General features: G+C 44.3%; 1 protein-coding gene across 1 annotated transcript in view; it reads left to right on the top strand.

Moving 5' to 3' along the window:
• atf6 (activating transcription factor 6) overlaps positions 1-13,534 on the top strand; it is a 440,428-nt gene that overhangs the window by 158,824 nt on the left and 268,070 nt on the right. Inside the window, exon 13 of the mRNA XM_038795101.1 lies at positions 12,968-13,035. Within this exon, the coding sequence (XP_038651029.1) occupies positions 12,968-13,035 (68 nt within the window). The remainder of the gene's footprint in view (positions 1-12,967; positions 13,036-13,534) is intronic.

The raw sequence follows: 13,534 nt of genomic DNA on the forward strand, positions 1-13,534 counted from the left end.
ATGTGCAGACTCCGCACAGACAGTGACCCAAGCCGTGAATCGAACCTGGGACCCTGGCGCTGTGAAGCAACAGTGCTAACCACTCCGCTTCTGTGATGCCCTGGGACTGAGATGATTGATCTTGAACAACCACAACCTTCCTTTGTGCCTAGGTACGACTCTAATGAGTATAAGTCTTTTCCCTGATTCCCGCGGACTTCTATTTTGCTCGGGCCACGCTGTCAAATGAAGCCTTGATGTCCAGGACTGACACATTCACTGCACCTCTCACAGTTTCACCACTCTCATCTCTCACAGTCCATCTTGTTTCTGTTATTGTCACCTTCTGTTCCCTTGACAAGTCAGTTCTCATGCAAGGTAGCTCATCAGCCATAAATAGTATATCAAGCCTGTAAGTTGCATTAAAGAGGCAAATTGGTCCTAAATTTGCTATCATAGATCGAGTTTGCTGTTTTATCGACCCATTACAGCCTACATTTCCAGCAACTGATGATATGATAGCTGGACAACAGCAGATAGCCATGGCAGCACAGCCCTCATTATTGTTAATGGTGCTTTAACAGAATTAGAACTGTTACGTTTGATCAGGCGCATGCTGTTGAGCTGTAGTAATTCTGCAAGTTTAGGTGGGCAGATGATAACTTGGAGAAAATAACAATTAAGAACTGAATTGTGCAGGGTAAAATTCTAGTTTTTAAAAATCGCTATTTAATTTTGGTTCTTAGCAAGTTTGCTCGTTCTGCTATAAACTAGGTTATTCCCCCACCTGTTCTGCAGTTCTGTTTGTTTTATTCCACCTCAGCATGCAAAGTAACACTGCTTGAATTGGAAATCTTGGTGTGGTTTGCCCACACGCAGGAATTGTTCGCTAGAATAGACCTTAAGAAAATAAAGAACACCTGTTTCTCAGCCAGTGTCACGGATCAAAGTCCTTTCTGATGAGTTCATGGTTTTGCGGTCAGAATCGCAGTTTGTTTTTCCTGTGGGCCAAGCTTGGAAATTAAGCACTAAATGTTCTAACTGCTGTGCTGTCATAGCTATTCAGTCACCTTCACTGGTAAAACATTCTAATACACAACAGTCGGAAACTTGGCATTTCTTTTATATAGCATGGTACGCGGTCCGCATTACAACTAGACCTCAAAAAAATTATTACTCTGCATGAAAGTGGGGAAAATAGTCCTTTTATCTTGACACTATGGATGTTAGTTGTGCACAGTAATTTATTTATTTCGCGAATGCCAAGCAGTTTCTTCTGGTCCTGCTGTGTTGAGTGCGGCTCGGCCTCTGCTGAGTGTGGATTGGACATTCTTCTCTGATGTGGTGCACAGTTTGCTCTCTCCCACAGGTACATGGGGGGCTCACACGATTGTCCCATCTGTGAAGCTTAACCACTAGGGGCCGTGGCGGTCTTGAACCTGTTGAGGGTGGACCACATTTTCTTTGGAAGGTTGGAACCAGGCAGCTGTTGGATTGGGTTTGAGACCAGGTACTTGTTTGTCATGTCCAATGATTCCCTTTCATTTGTCCAGGTGGAATTTGCGTTCAAGCCCTGTTTGGGAAGGTTTTTCCAGATCAGACTTTTTGATGGGAGTGTTACCTTGGGTGGGCTTAATCGATCAGCACGAAGTAGCATTGTGAACTATTTCTATCATTTTGTGCGTTGTTGCAAGTCAGCGGATATGTGGAGGAGTAATGTTTGCCAGGACAGAGAGCCAAGGGAGTGGTGTTGAGCAACAGTAATGCTACACATTGCAGCGTTCAACTGGGTCTCAACTCTCTCTGTCTGTCTGTCCGGCTGTCTGTCTGTGTGTCTCTCTCTCTGTCTGTGTGTCTCTCTCTCTGTCTGTGTGTCTCTCTCTCTGTCTGTGTGTCTCTCTCTCACTGTCCCTCTGTCTATTTGTCTCTGTGTCTGTCTCTATGTCTCTACCTATCTGTCCCACTCTCTGTGTGTCTGTCTCTGTGTGTGTGTCTAACTCCCTTTTAATTTACTTTAAAATCAGCCCAGTTGTAAGTTACTTAAGAAAAAGTGATAAAGTTATTGCAAATTTAAGAAAATTTGATATCTAAAAATGAGATTTCATATCAGTCTCTATGAGGTATCATTGCGGGCTCATAGCTTGAATTTCTTCTTTCCGAAGTGAAATGGTTGAAACTGGAGTAAAATAAAAGCGGATACTGGAAATCTAAAATAAAAACACAAAATGCGAGAAAGTCTCAGCAAGTCTGGCAGCATCTGGAGAGGGAGAAACAGGGTTAACGTTTTGAGTCTAATTCTTCCGAGCTGAGGTTGGGTTTAGCTGCTATGTTGGGTTGCTAAATTGAAGATTTGAAGTTTTCCTTTGTAGGTGGACTTGGTAGGTGAAATGAAAAAATGAAAATCGCTTATTGTCACGAGTAGGCTTCAATGAAGTTACTGTGAAAAGCCCCTAGTTAGAACAGATGCTGGGAGCGAGTAAAGGCTCATTTCCTTAGTGAAAACAGAAGGTACCAATATTTGAAGATTGCCTGGTTTATTTTCAGCACACCACAGATGGACTTTCCAGATGCCTTCCTCTCTAACTTCCAGTGGCAGGAAACCCCAGCCCTCACATGTGACTCATGGCTGTATCAGCTGAGAGCTGTGTGCTGCTGTTATCTGTCACACTGCCGCACAAAATGGCTTCTTACAGCCTCCTTTACACAGTTTTAAAACACAAAAATGACTCCTGTGTTGATTTTCAATTGGTCATTGCTTCAAATAAGCAAGGGAGTTAATTACATTGATGTCCTTTGACACTCTTACTGCTTCCTGTTCCCTTTGAAGCCAAAGGGTTTTTGTGGTGATATGCATTGCTGTAAATACACAAGGGGTTAATGTAAATACACTACAACTAAGTAAACACTAGAGGCAGCACCAGAGATGTCATGACATGCAGACATACAGCTAATGAACACAAAGAATAGGACACGACCAATGGGCAGTCAAGACGCCCAGAGGTGACACTACCACAAGGGGGCAACCCATATAAAAGGACAGGGCACACATGCTCTGTCTCTTTTCCACAGGCGACACTTGGAGAGTAGGACAGGGACAGATCAGAAGCATCACACCCACCACGTGGCTTAGAACAGACTGGTTAGTTAGACTGAGTTACTATATCAAGATTAGCAGGAGAGTCGAACTCATAGAGACCTGTGTTAATGGTTCAATAAATCACATTGAACTTACTTTGAAGTCTGGAGTATCTTTTGGTCAAAGCTGGATCGAGTTGCAGACTGTGCTATCCCAGAGTACATAGCCCAACAGTTTTCACACCTTTTAGAAGGTTCTGTGGCCATCCCTGGAGGAGTACTTGCATTTTAATGACTCTTCATACAGTGATAAGAGATGAAGTTTGAACAACACAGAAAGATGCCAGGTTGCCTGCCCATACTTCTATTTGAAAATGACTTTTTAAACTCAATTTAAAACGGGTGTCCTTAAAATCGAACATACCATAATTACACGTTGCTAAGACCATATGATATAGGAGCAGAATTAGGCCACTTGGCCCACCGAGAGTCTGCTCCGCCATTCAATCCTAGCTGATATTTTTCTCATCTCCATAATTAAACGTTCATGACCTATTCAACACTATTTCTGATGGAACAGCGCACGAGAAGTCATTTGAGTGTACCCCATCACTCGTGGTGACTCACTGTGAAAGGCACATGGTATGAAAGTGGCATTGGTCTCTTTCTCTTGTTCTCCAATTTCATCCCTCATTTCTTGTCCAAATTCATCTTGTTGATGAGATCCACCTCTTGCTCTCCAGTCCCTATTTCCACAAAATTGCTGACCATCCAACTTCTATTTCTGTCTGCAAATGCAAAATACTGCAGATGTTGGAAATCTGAAAGTAAAACCGAAAATGCTGGAAGTACTGAGCAGGTCAAGCAGCATCAGTGGAGAGAAACAAAGTTATTATTTCAAGACAGCTTTGACCTTTCATCAGTCCAAAACATTACCTCTGTTTCTCTTCACAGTTGATGCCTTGACCTGCTGAGTATTTTCAGCATTTTCTGTTCTCTGTCCCCCACATCTTGCCTGCCATGTTAATTGCTATCATCAACAATTCTCTCTGTTGAGGTAGTATCCTCTCTTTTCCCAGGGGGGTGGTGTGTCATGGTTAGCTGTGTCCTGGAAGGGGCACCAATAGTGTTTGTAAATGTGTATGCCCCCAACTGGCGAGATCCAGGGGGGCGGGGTGGGTGGGGAGGAGAGAGAGAGACTTTAACTGCATTACGGACCCACAAACACACAGACCCAGCCCTAAATCGGCAAAGCAGTCAAGCATTGCGAGGGAACTAAACGCCTTTAAGGAACAGATGGGGGTCAGTGGACCTGTGGAGGTTCAAACACCCAAGGGAGGAGTTCTTCTTCTCCCAGGTCCATAGGGTCTACACGAGGATGGGCCTCCTCGTAGTGGGGACATAGTGCACCCAGGGATAGTAGGAGTGATCCTCTGCAAAAGTAATCTTTGAACACGCTCCACATTACCTGGATGTGAGGTTGGAGACGGGCTGGACTCGATGCCCCCCATGGAGGCTGCTCGCGCCTCTCCTAGCCAACAAGACATTCTGTGAGTGGATTACACAAGCCACCAGCGGTTATATAACCTGCAACCAAAACGGGGATCTCAGCCTCCATGTTCTGTGACGCACTGAAGGCGGTGGATGATAAAGGGGGAGATTACTGTGTACAGGGCACTTAAAGACAGGAAGGGAGAGGGTGACAAGGCAACAGCTGATCGACTCCATACTGGAGGTGGATCGGCGGTACTCCACAGCCATGACCATGGAACTATTGGCAGAGAGGAAAAATCTACAAATGGACTTTGACCTGCTAGTTACCCAGACAGAGCCAGGGAATCCACGTGCAATAACTTCTTTTCCGACTCCCATACCATTACCCCTGGTATCACCCTCCCATTTATTACTTAAATGCTGCAGCATTAATTTCCAGTGCTGCAGCATTAGTTTCCCAATGGAAGCTGTCAGTTCCCACCTCAACTTCAGCTATGCTTCTCTTGACTCATCCACTCTCTCCACACTGTCCGACTGTGTTCGACATCAAGCACTGAATGTACTGATATAATAATAATCTTTATTGTCACAAGTAGGCTTACATTAACACCGCAATGAAGTTACTGTGAAAATCCCCGAGTCACCACACTGCGGCGCCTGTTCGGGTCACAGAGGGAGGATTCAGAATGTCCTATTCTCCTAACAGCACGTCTTTCGGAACTTGTGGGAGGAAACCGGAGCTTTCGGAGGAAACCCACGCAGACACGGGGAGAACGTGCAGACTCCGCACAGACAGTGACCCAAGCCGGGAATTGAACCTGGGACCCTGGAGCTGTGAAGCCATAGTGCTAGCCACTATGCTACTATGCTGCCCTTGCTGCAATTAAACATTGTGAAGGCAGAACTCATCCTCTTGCACTCATAATGAACTCTGTTCACCTCGCCATCGGCATCATTGTTCTTGGTGCCATTTTGGCTCTAAAATGAGTTTCTGGCAACATAGCTGTTTCCACCACTGTAACATCATCTGACTTTATCCTGCTGCTTGAAACCCTTATGTTTATTTTTGTTATCTCCAGACATGTCTATTCTAGTGAACTCCTGGCCAGCCTCCCTAGTTAAAACCTCTGCAAATTTCAGGCCATTCAAAATACTGCTTCTCCTGTCCTAACTCTTTCCAAGTCTTGCTCACCCATCTCCTTTCTGCTGTCCGACTTAAGGTGTCTTCCAGTTACGCCGTGCTTGATTTTCAAGATTTCACACGTTTTCAACTGCAGTTAAGGCCTCTCCCCTCCCTATCCTTGTGATCTCTTCTAGCCTTACCCTGAGATCTCTGTGCTCCAACACTCCTGACCTCTTCAGCTATCCTAATTTGAATTGCTGCAGCATTGGTGGCCCTATCTTCAGCTGCCCAACCTCTGAGCTCTGGAATTCCCTTCTAAATCTCTTTCCTCCTTTAAGATGCTCCTTAAGATCTCGCCATGCTTACGCTGCGACAACGAATGAACGGACATCGCGCGACAATCACCAGGCAGGAATGTTCCCTTCCAGTCGGGGAACACTTCAGCAGTCAATGGCATTCAGCCTCTGATCTCCGGGTAAGCGTTCTCCAAGGTGGCCTTCATGACGGGCGACAACGCAGAATTGCCGAGCAGAAACTTATAGCCAAGTTCCGCATACATGAGTACGGCCTCAACCGGGACCTGGGATTCATGTCGCATTACATTCATCCCCCATCATCTGGCCTGGGCTTGTGAAATCGTACCAACTGTCCTGGCTTGAGACAATTCACACCTCTTTCACCTGGGGTTACCCCTATCTCTGGATCTGTAAAGACTTAATTACCTGCAAATGCTCGCGTTCTAAGCATTGTCTGACATTTTTGAATTTGTCTTTCATGAATCTCTTCATTCACCTGAGGAAGGAGCAGTGTTCCGAAAGCTAGTGTTTGAAACAAACATGTTAGACTTTAACCTGGTGTTGTGAGACTTCTTACTAACCTGAGGATCACCACACCTCAGGTGAGGGGCAAGGTTGAGAAGGCAGGTCTTCATGAATAATCTGAAAGGGGCTATAAAAATGCAAGTTGTTATTGTTTCTTGTTGTCTCAGCCGCATAGCTAGGATAGAGGCCAAAGTATTTAAAAACTGGGCAACGTCAACAATTTTGTCCAAAAGAACATTGTCAACTGATTTATCAATGCCCATCCTTTTGCATATCTATTTTTCTTAAATTTCTAAGCTACTTCCTCACTTTTTCTGTACTCTCTTGTGTCGGACAAATATATTTATTTTATAACAAAATCTGGGTGATAGATCCAAGAATATGACAAATCTGACTGCCACAATCTAGTAGCTCCAGGTCAATGTGTTAGAAAAGTGCAATTTTCCACACTAAGACACTAACCAGTGATTGAGCTTCCTTTAATGGCTCTAAATGTTTTCATATTTCTTACTGTCAGCTTATCTGAAAAGCATGACGAGCAAGGCATCTGCTCATCCTGGCTGGATTCAGCTGTATGAGATTTGAAAATCTTTTGGTGCAACCACCAAGAGGCGATGTTTTGATGGGATAATTCACCTGGAAGAGGAAGAGAATGAGATTTACCTGATGGGAACTGAACCTCCTGTGGTCACTGGTGACGAAGCGTTAAAAAAACAAAGAGCTTGCATTTATGTAGTGCCTTTCACAACTCAATGTCCCAAAGCCAATAAAGTTTAGTCACTGCAATAGAAGCAGCAGCCAATTTGTGTACAGCGCGATCTTGCAAGTTTCAACTTAAAAATCTGTTTTTAATTGTGTTGGCTGAGGGATAAATATTGGTCAGGATGTTGGGCAAGAGTACCCTTTCTCTTCTCTGTCGGAGGCCCACAGGATCTTTTTGTGTTTAGTTGAGAGATGGAGCTTCAATTTAATGTCTCATCTGAAAGATATCACCTCTGACAGCACAGTACGTCCTGAGTGCTGCACTGGAATCACAGCCCAGATCTGATGCTCAAGTCTCTGGAATGGGACTTCAACTTTCTGCCCTCTGATTGAGGTGAGAGTGCTATCAGCTTAATCACGACTAAGCGTCTAGTCTGGATTGCTTCTCTTGTGTGGGCTAAAGAGGGCACATGATGTGAACAATGAGGAGTTCAGTGGATAGGGAAACTGAAACTGAAAACACCCGGTAACTTAAGGAAGTGGAGTCAGAGGGGATGGGTGACCACCAGTAACAAGAATGGGGCAGGCAAGTAGTCAGGAAAGCCGCAGAGAGCATCTCACTCAAGAATCGTTTTTCTGTATTGGAAAATGGTGAGAATCACCGTTCCTCTGGGGAGGGCAGCCAGAACCAAGTTCACGGCACTGTGGATGGCTCAGCTGCGCAATGGGGGAGGAATAAGAGCAGTAATGGCAGGAGACTCAATAGTGAGGTGTGTAGACAGGCGTTTCTATGGCTGCAGACATGACTCCAGGATGGTGTGTGGCCTCCCTGGTGCCAGTGTCAAGGATGTCACTCAATAGCTGCAGAGCATTTTGAAGGGGGAGGGTGAACTGTCAGAGATCGTGGTTCACATTGGTACCAACAACGTGGGCAGAAAGAGGGATGACGTCCTAGAGCAAGAATTTAGGGAGCCCGGTAACAGATTGAAAAGCAAGGCCTGAAACATCTGGATTAATTCTGGTGCCACATGCTAGTGAGCATAGGAATAGAAGGATAGACCAGATGAATATGTGGCTGAAGAGATAGTGTAGGAGGGAGGGCTTTCATTTCCTGTATCACTGGATCCATTTCTGGTGAAGGTGGGCCCTGTACAAGATGGGCAGGTTGCACCTGAACCAAAATGGGACCAAGGTCTTTGCAGGGAGGTTTAAACAAATTTGTTTGTCACAGTGGGCCACTGTGTGGAGATATAGTCGGGGTCATGCGCACCTAAATATGTAAGAAAAACTAAGTCAGTTTGGAAAGCAGAGGCAAAAATAGACATGTTGATGCACAAGGGAATATGGCCAGGCTGGATGGCATATATTTTAATGCAAGGAGTCTTGACGGGTAAGGCCAATGAACTGAGGGTATCGATTAGCACATGGGAGTATGGCATTATTGCTATCAATTAGCACATGGGGTATAGCATCATCGGGCGAGACAAGGGGTGGCTCCTCCACTGAGGCTATATGGGTGGAACTTACAAACAAAAAGGGGCAATCATGTTGCTGGGAGTGTACTATAGACCCCCAAGCAGTCAGGGAGAGATAGAGGAGCAGATATGTCGGCAAATCTCATAACATATAAGAGCATGAAGGTTATGATAGAGCTGTATAAAAAACTCATTAGGCCACAGCTAGAGTGCTGTGTGCAGTTCTGGTGGCCACACTATAGGAAGGATGTGATTGCACTAGAAAGGGTGCAGAGGAGATTCACCAGGATGTTGCCTGGGCTGGAGCGTTCCAGCCTTGAAGCGAGGCTGGTTAGGCTGGGGTTGTTCTCCTTAGAGCAGAAAAGGCTAGGGGGGGGGGGGGGGGGGGGGGGGGGGAGGGGAAAGAGAGAGAGACCAGATTGAGATGTACACAATTATGAGGCACACAGTTAGGGTAGATGGGAATAAACTTTCCGCTAAGTTGAGATGCTGAAAACCAGGGGTCATAGATTTGAGGTATTGGAGATTTAGAGGGGATTTAAGGAAAAGTTTTTTCTCCCCGAAGGTGGTGGCAATCTGGAACTAACTGCCTGAAAGGGTGGTCGAGGCAGAAACCTGTTCTTTCAATTTGGGTGATATGGTGGCACAGTGGTTAGTACTACCGTCTCACAGCGGCATGGACCATGGTTCGATTCAGGCCTTGGGTGACTGGTCTGTGTGGAGATTGCACCTTCTCCCCCTGTCTGCACCGGTTTCCTCCTGGTGTTCTGGTTTCCTCCCACAGTCAATAGATATGCAGGTTAGGTAGATTGACTCTGATCAATGTGAGGGGTTACAGGGATCAGGCATGGGAGTGGGCCTCGGTAGAGCACTCCTTTTGAGGGTCGGTGCAGAATTGATGGGCTGAATGGCCTCCTTCTGCACTGCAGGGTTTCTGTGGAATATTTAAGAAGCATTTGAAACGTCATGGCATACAAGGCTATGGACCAAGTGCTGGAAAATGGGATTAGAATAGAAGTGCAGGGCGGCAGGGCAGCGCAGTGGTTAGCACTGCTGCCTCATGCGCTGAAGCCCCGGGTTCAATCCTGGCCCTGGGTCACTGTCCATGTGGAGTTTGCACATTCTCCCGTGGGTCTCACCCCCACAACGCAAAGATGTAGAGGCTAGGTGGATTGACCATGCTAAATTGCCCCTTAATTGGAAAACCAAATTAGGTGCTTGATGGCCGGCACAGATATGATGGGCCGAAATGGCTTCTTTCAGCGCTTAACACTATGACTCTCTAAATAGCAGAAAACAACCACTTTACAAAATACTTTCAGCAGGTCTCTTCATTTGGAAGTGATGAATGTGCAAGCTGTGCTATGAGGTGTTTGTGCAGTAAGAATAACAAAACTTAAAAGTCACGATGCATGAGAAAAAAAACATCATCTGGCCAATGAGAAAACCTGGTGTGAAGCTGTTCCAGAAAAGAATGAGTTTTTTCCAGTTGGCATATCCCGAGACTGGAGGTAAAAGACAGGAATGGAAGGTGTCTGTGTAAACTCAGCATATTCCTCTCTGCTTTTATCTCCCATTGACATTGTTTTCATTGTATTATTGTTGCTACTCATCAACCAGGGATCATTTATTTTTGTAAAAGTCTGTTTTGTGGGATGTCTGGTACTTTTTTTGTCGGTGTGTGTTTCAAATTTATTCCTAAGGTTTCCAAAAATCATGAACTCGATACTTTTATTTCCAAATTTAAGGATCGAGTTAGTGCCAAGACTTCAACTATACGCCAGACTTTATCAAGTCTGTTTTGTGAATATCAAAAGATTACATAATGGGAAACTACTTCTGAGCATTACACCATGCCTAGTCACCCAGGTTTATGTAGAGTTCCAAAGTAACTGATGTTAAATGAAACCTTTATCGGTGATGGATATCAATTAATGTCAACATTATCATGAAATCAATCTCTTTACTTTCAACTCTCTGAATTCTTTTAATTTTTTCTTTGTGTTAAAGTCCCGAACCATTTCCAAATTGTGTAATCATGATTAAGTTCTGTGACATAACTGTTCTCTCTTCAATGACTTCCCTCCCCCAAGAGGTGTAGGAAAGGTGGATGAATCCACCTTCACTTCACCCATTTACATTGTATCTAATGGCAAAATAAAGTGGGATCTGCATTGAACATGCAGCAAGGGAATTCAGTATTCATCAAAAGCTGGTGCAGGGATGGAAGAATGAGTTAGCAAATGTGACAACTTTTAGCTCAAAGCCAACTTGTATTTAATCTCTTTTGCCAGAGGACCCATTTCTGTTTGTCTTTGGCCATATGCAGTCTGCTCTGTGTGGGCGTGACTTAAACACCTACAAGTCGTCTTGGCAATATAGGCTGTTTCACTTGTTTGGTTCAGTGCGCTGATTTAAGATGAGTAAAACATACATTTCTGAGCTGGAAAGTTGGATCTGGCTCCTAATGTGAGTATATCATTTCTTAGCAAAGGCAGGGTCGGGCGGCACTGTGGCGCAGTTAGCACTGCTGCCTCACGGCGCCGAAGACCCAGGTTCAATCTAAGCCCCGGGTCACTGTCCGTGTGGAGTTTTCACATTGTCCTTGTGTCTCTGTGGGCGTCACAACCCAAGGATGTGTAGGACAGGTGGATTGACCACGCTAAATTACCCCTTAATTGGGGAAAAAAAGAAAATTTAGGGTAGGGGTCAACTTAATTGCTGAGTATAGGCCTGAACATGATTTAAGGCTCTCCTTAGAACCTGGTTTGCCTTATACTGCAATCTGTGGCATTAGAAGTAGTAATAGAATAGAAGGTCCTGTGGCGCTGTGGGTAATGGCCCAGCCTCTGAACAGAGTTTGAGTCCCATCCTGTGACCCTTGAGCAATAAGAGCTATTTAGCAGTATTGCAGAAACGCACGCCTCGTTATCTCTGAAGGTACGCTCATAACCCCTGACCGTATCCAATTCAAAACCCAGGCTGTCCATCTGGAGACGACTCGTCAGCGAGGACAAAGAGCCCTGCAACCTTCCTTTCAAATTCTGAATGGTTGGAACCCTAACAACCTAAGGAACCCAGACAAAGGGATATGCACCCTTTGTCCCGGCAAAAGTGGCGAGGTGGGAGTCATGTGACATGACCCCCAAGCTGGAAGAAGTGTTAATATTTCCGTGTTGTGCTGCAAAGCTCAGTCTGCTCTTTCTCCATCAACCTAGCAGCAGTTCAGAAAAGCAAATCTGCCAAGCTGAATATCTCTCTGGTCCCATCTACAGTGTTTCTACCAGACTGTTTGTACCATCCTCTCCAAGATTAATTTGTCTCTGCATGCTTGTCTCATCATGGAAGTCAATTCTTCTGGAAAAGTTAATTATCCAGCATCAGTTCAGGTTGTCAACCTCTGTGAAGGAATATACCATTAGACATTGATTCTGGAGCCTGGACTCGTGTGAAACAATAATTATTTTCTCTATGGTCTTTTCCCATTAAATCTTTATTTCTCTGCCCGCCTCTTTTATTATATGAGTGAAAAGGTGGCTATGTTGCTATCATCGTCCTGTGTTAATGTGTGCCAAATAAACTAACCCTATGAGTTTTCCCAGAAATTGAATCATGACAAAACTGAGGGGTTGGGAAAATATGCCACCGCTGATAAAGGGGGAAATCAAACTCAAAACACCTTTTTGTTTAAGGATGGGCGGTGAAAGGAGAAATCAGGGCTGTTTAAATCAACTACCCCTTCTGACCATAACAGGGAGAAAGTTGGAATCTCTACCAACACTACCCATAGCTCCAGAATGCAACATGCATTTAAAAGTGCATGTTGTTAGCAGCAACTCTGTCCATTATGCATCCTATCAATTCACCACTACTCATTGTGGCACCAATCTGACATCAGAACAAGTGGTGGTTGACAACAAAATTTTCAGGATTATTAGTATACTAATACGCATCTTTATTGTCACAAGTCGGCTTGCATTAATTAATAATGCAATGAAATTACTGTGAAAATCCCCTATGGTTGATGAGTCATAATTCTGTTTATGTGGCAGAGATTTAAACTCGAGTAGTTTTGATTAATTTCTTTTTCACCCTGTCCCTAACTAAAATCTTTAAACTGAGACAGAATAAACTGGTTGGATGAGTGGTGTCTGTCTCATTGGAAGTTATGTGACCAACCTGTCTTGTTGCATGGTTACAAATTCTGAGATATGTTCTGATTAGTTTTCAGTTGGGTCTCCCCATTATTTCCCACAATTTCCACTTTGTAAATGGTAGCTACTTCTGTTTTTTTACAGAAACCTCCAGATGAGAAGACTGATGTTGCCCAGTATATTACAAAGAAGTACACAGACATTGATGAGAAGTAAGTCATTGTTTTGAGACTGTAATTATCTGTTAAATTGCTGCTTATGAGCTTTATTTAGTTACGGATGGTTCAATGCATAGGACAAACGGTTTTAAATCTGTTACTTCCATCTCTACCTCTCTCCTCCAATTTGAGAGAAGATTGGACACGTTTGAAGCAGAGTAACATAAAGGGACATGGAGGGGAATAGCTCAATGAGATTGCATTAGCAGTGGTCAAGCACACTACACTGACCCAATTTTCCTCATCCTGTACTGTAAACCTCTTTGTTTCTGAGGTTATTCCAATTTCTACTAATAGCGATGATTTGTGTTTGGATGCATTCCTGTGATTTGTTGTTGGTTTGAATTTTTTTTAACTTATTGTTATCGCAAGAGTTCCCTTTACAGGTGAACCTGCACTTGCTGTTGTTCAAAGGTTGACCATGTTTAATTAGGCTGCATAACCCCTTGGGATAACTTTGTACTGGTCCAAAATAAAAATGGGTATGAGTGAA

The sequence above is a fragment of the Scyliorhinus canicula genome, chromosome 4 (genome assembly GCF_902713615.1).
Source record: "Scyliorhinus canicula chromosome 4, sScyCan1.1, whole genome shotgun sequence".
NCBI classification, from domain to species: Eukaryota; Metazoa; Chordata; class Chondrichthyes; order Carcharhiniformes; family Scyliorhinidae; genus Scyliorhinus; species Scyliorhinus canicula.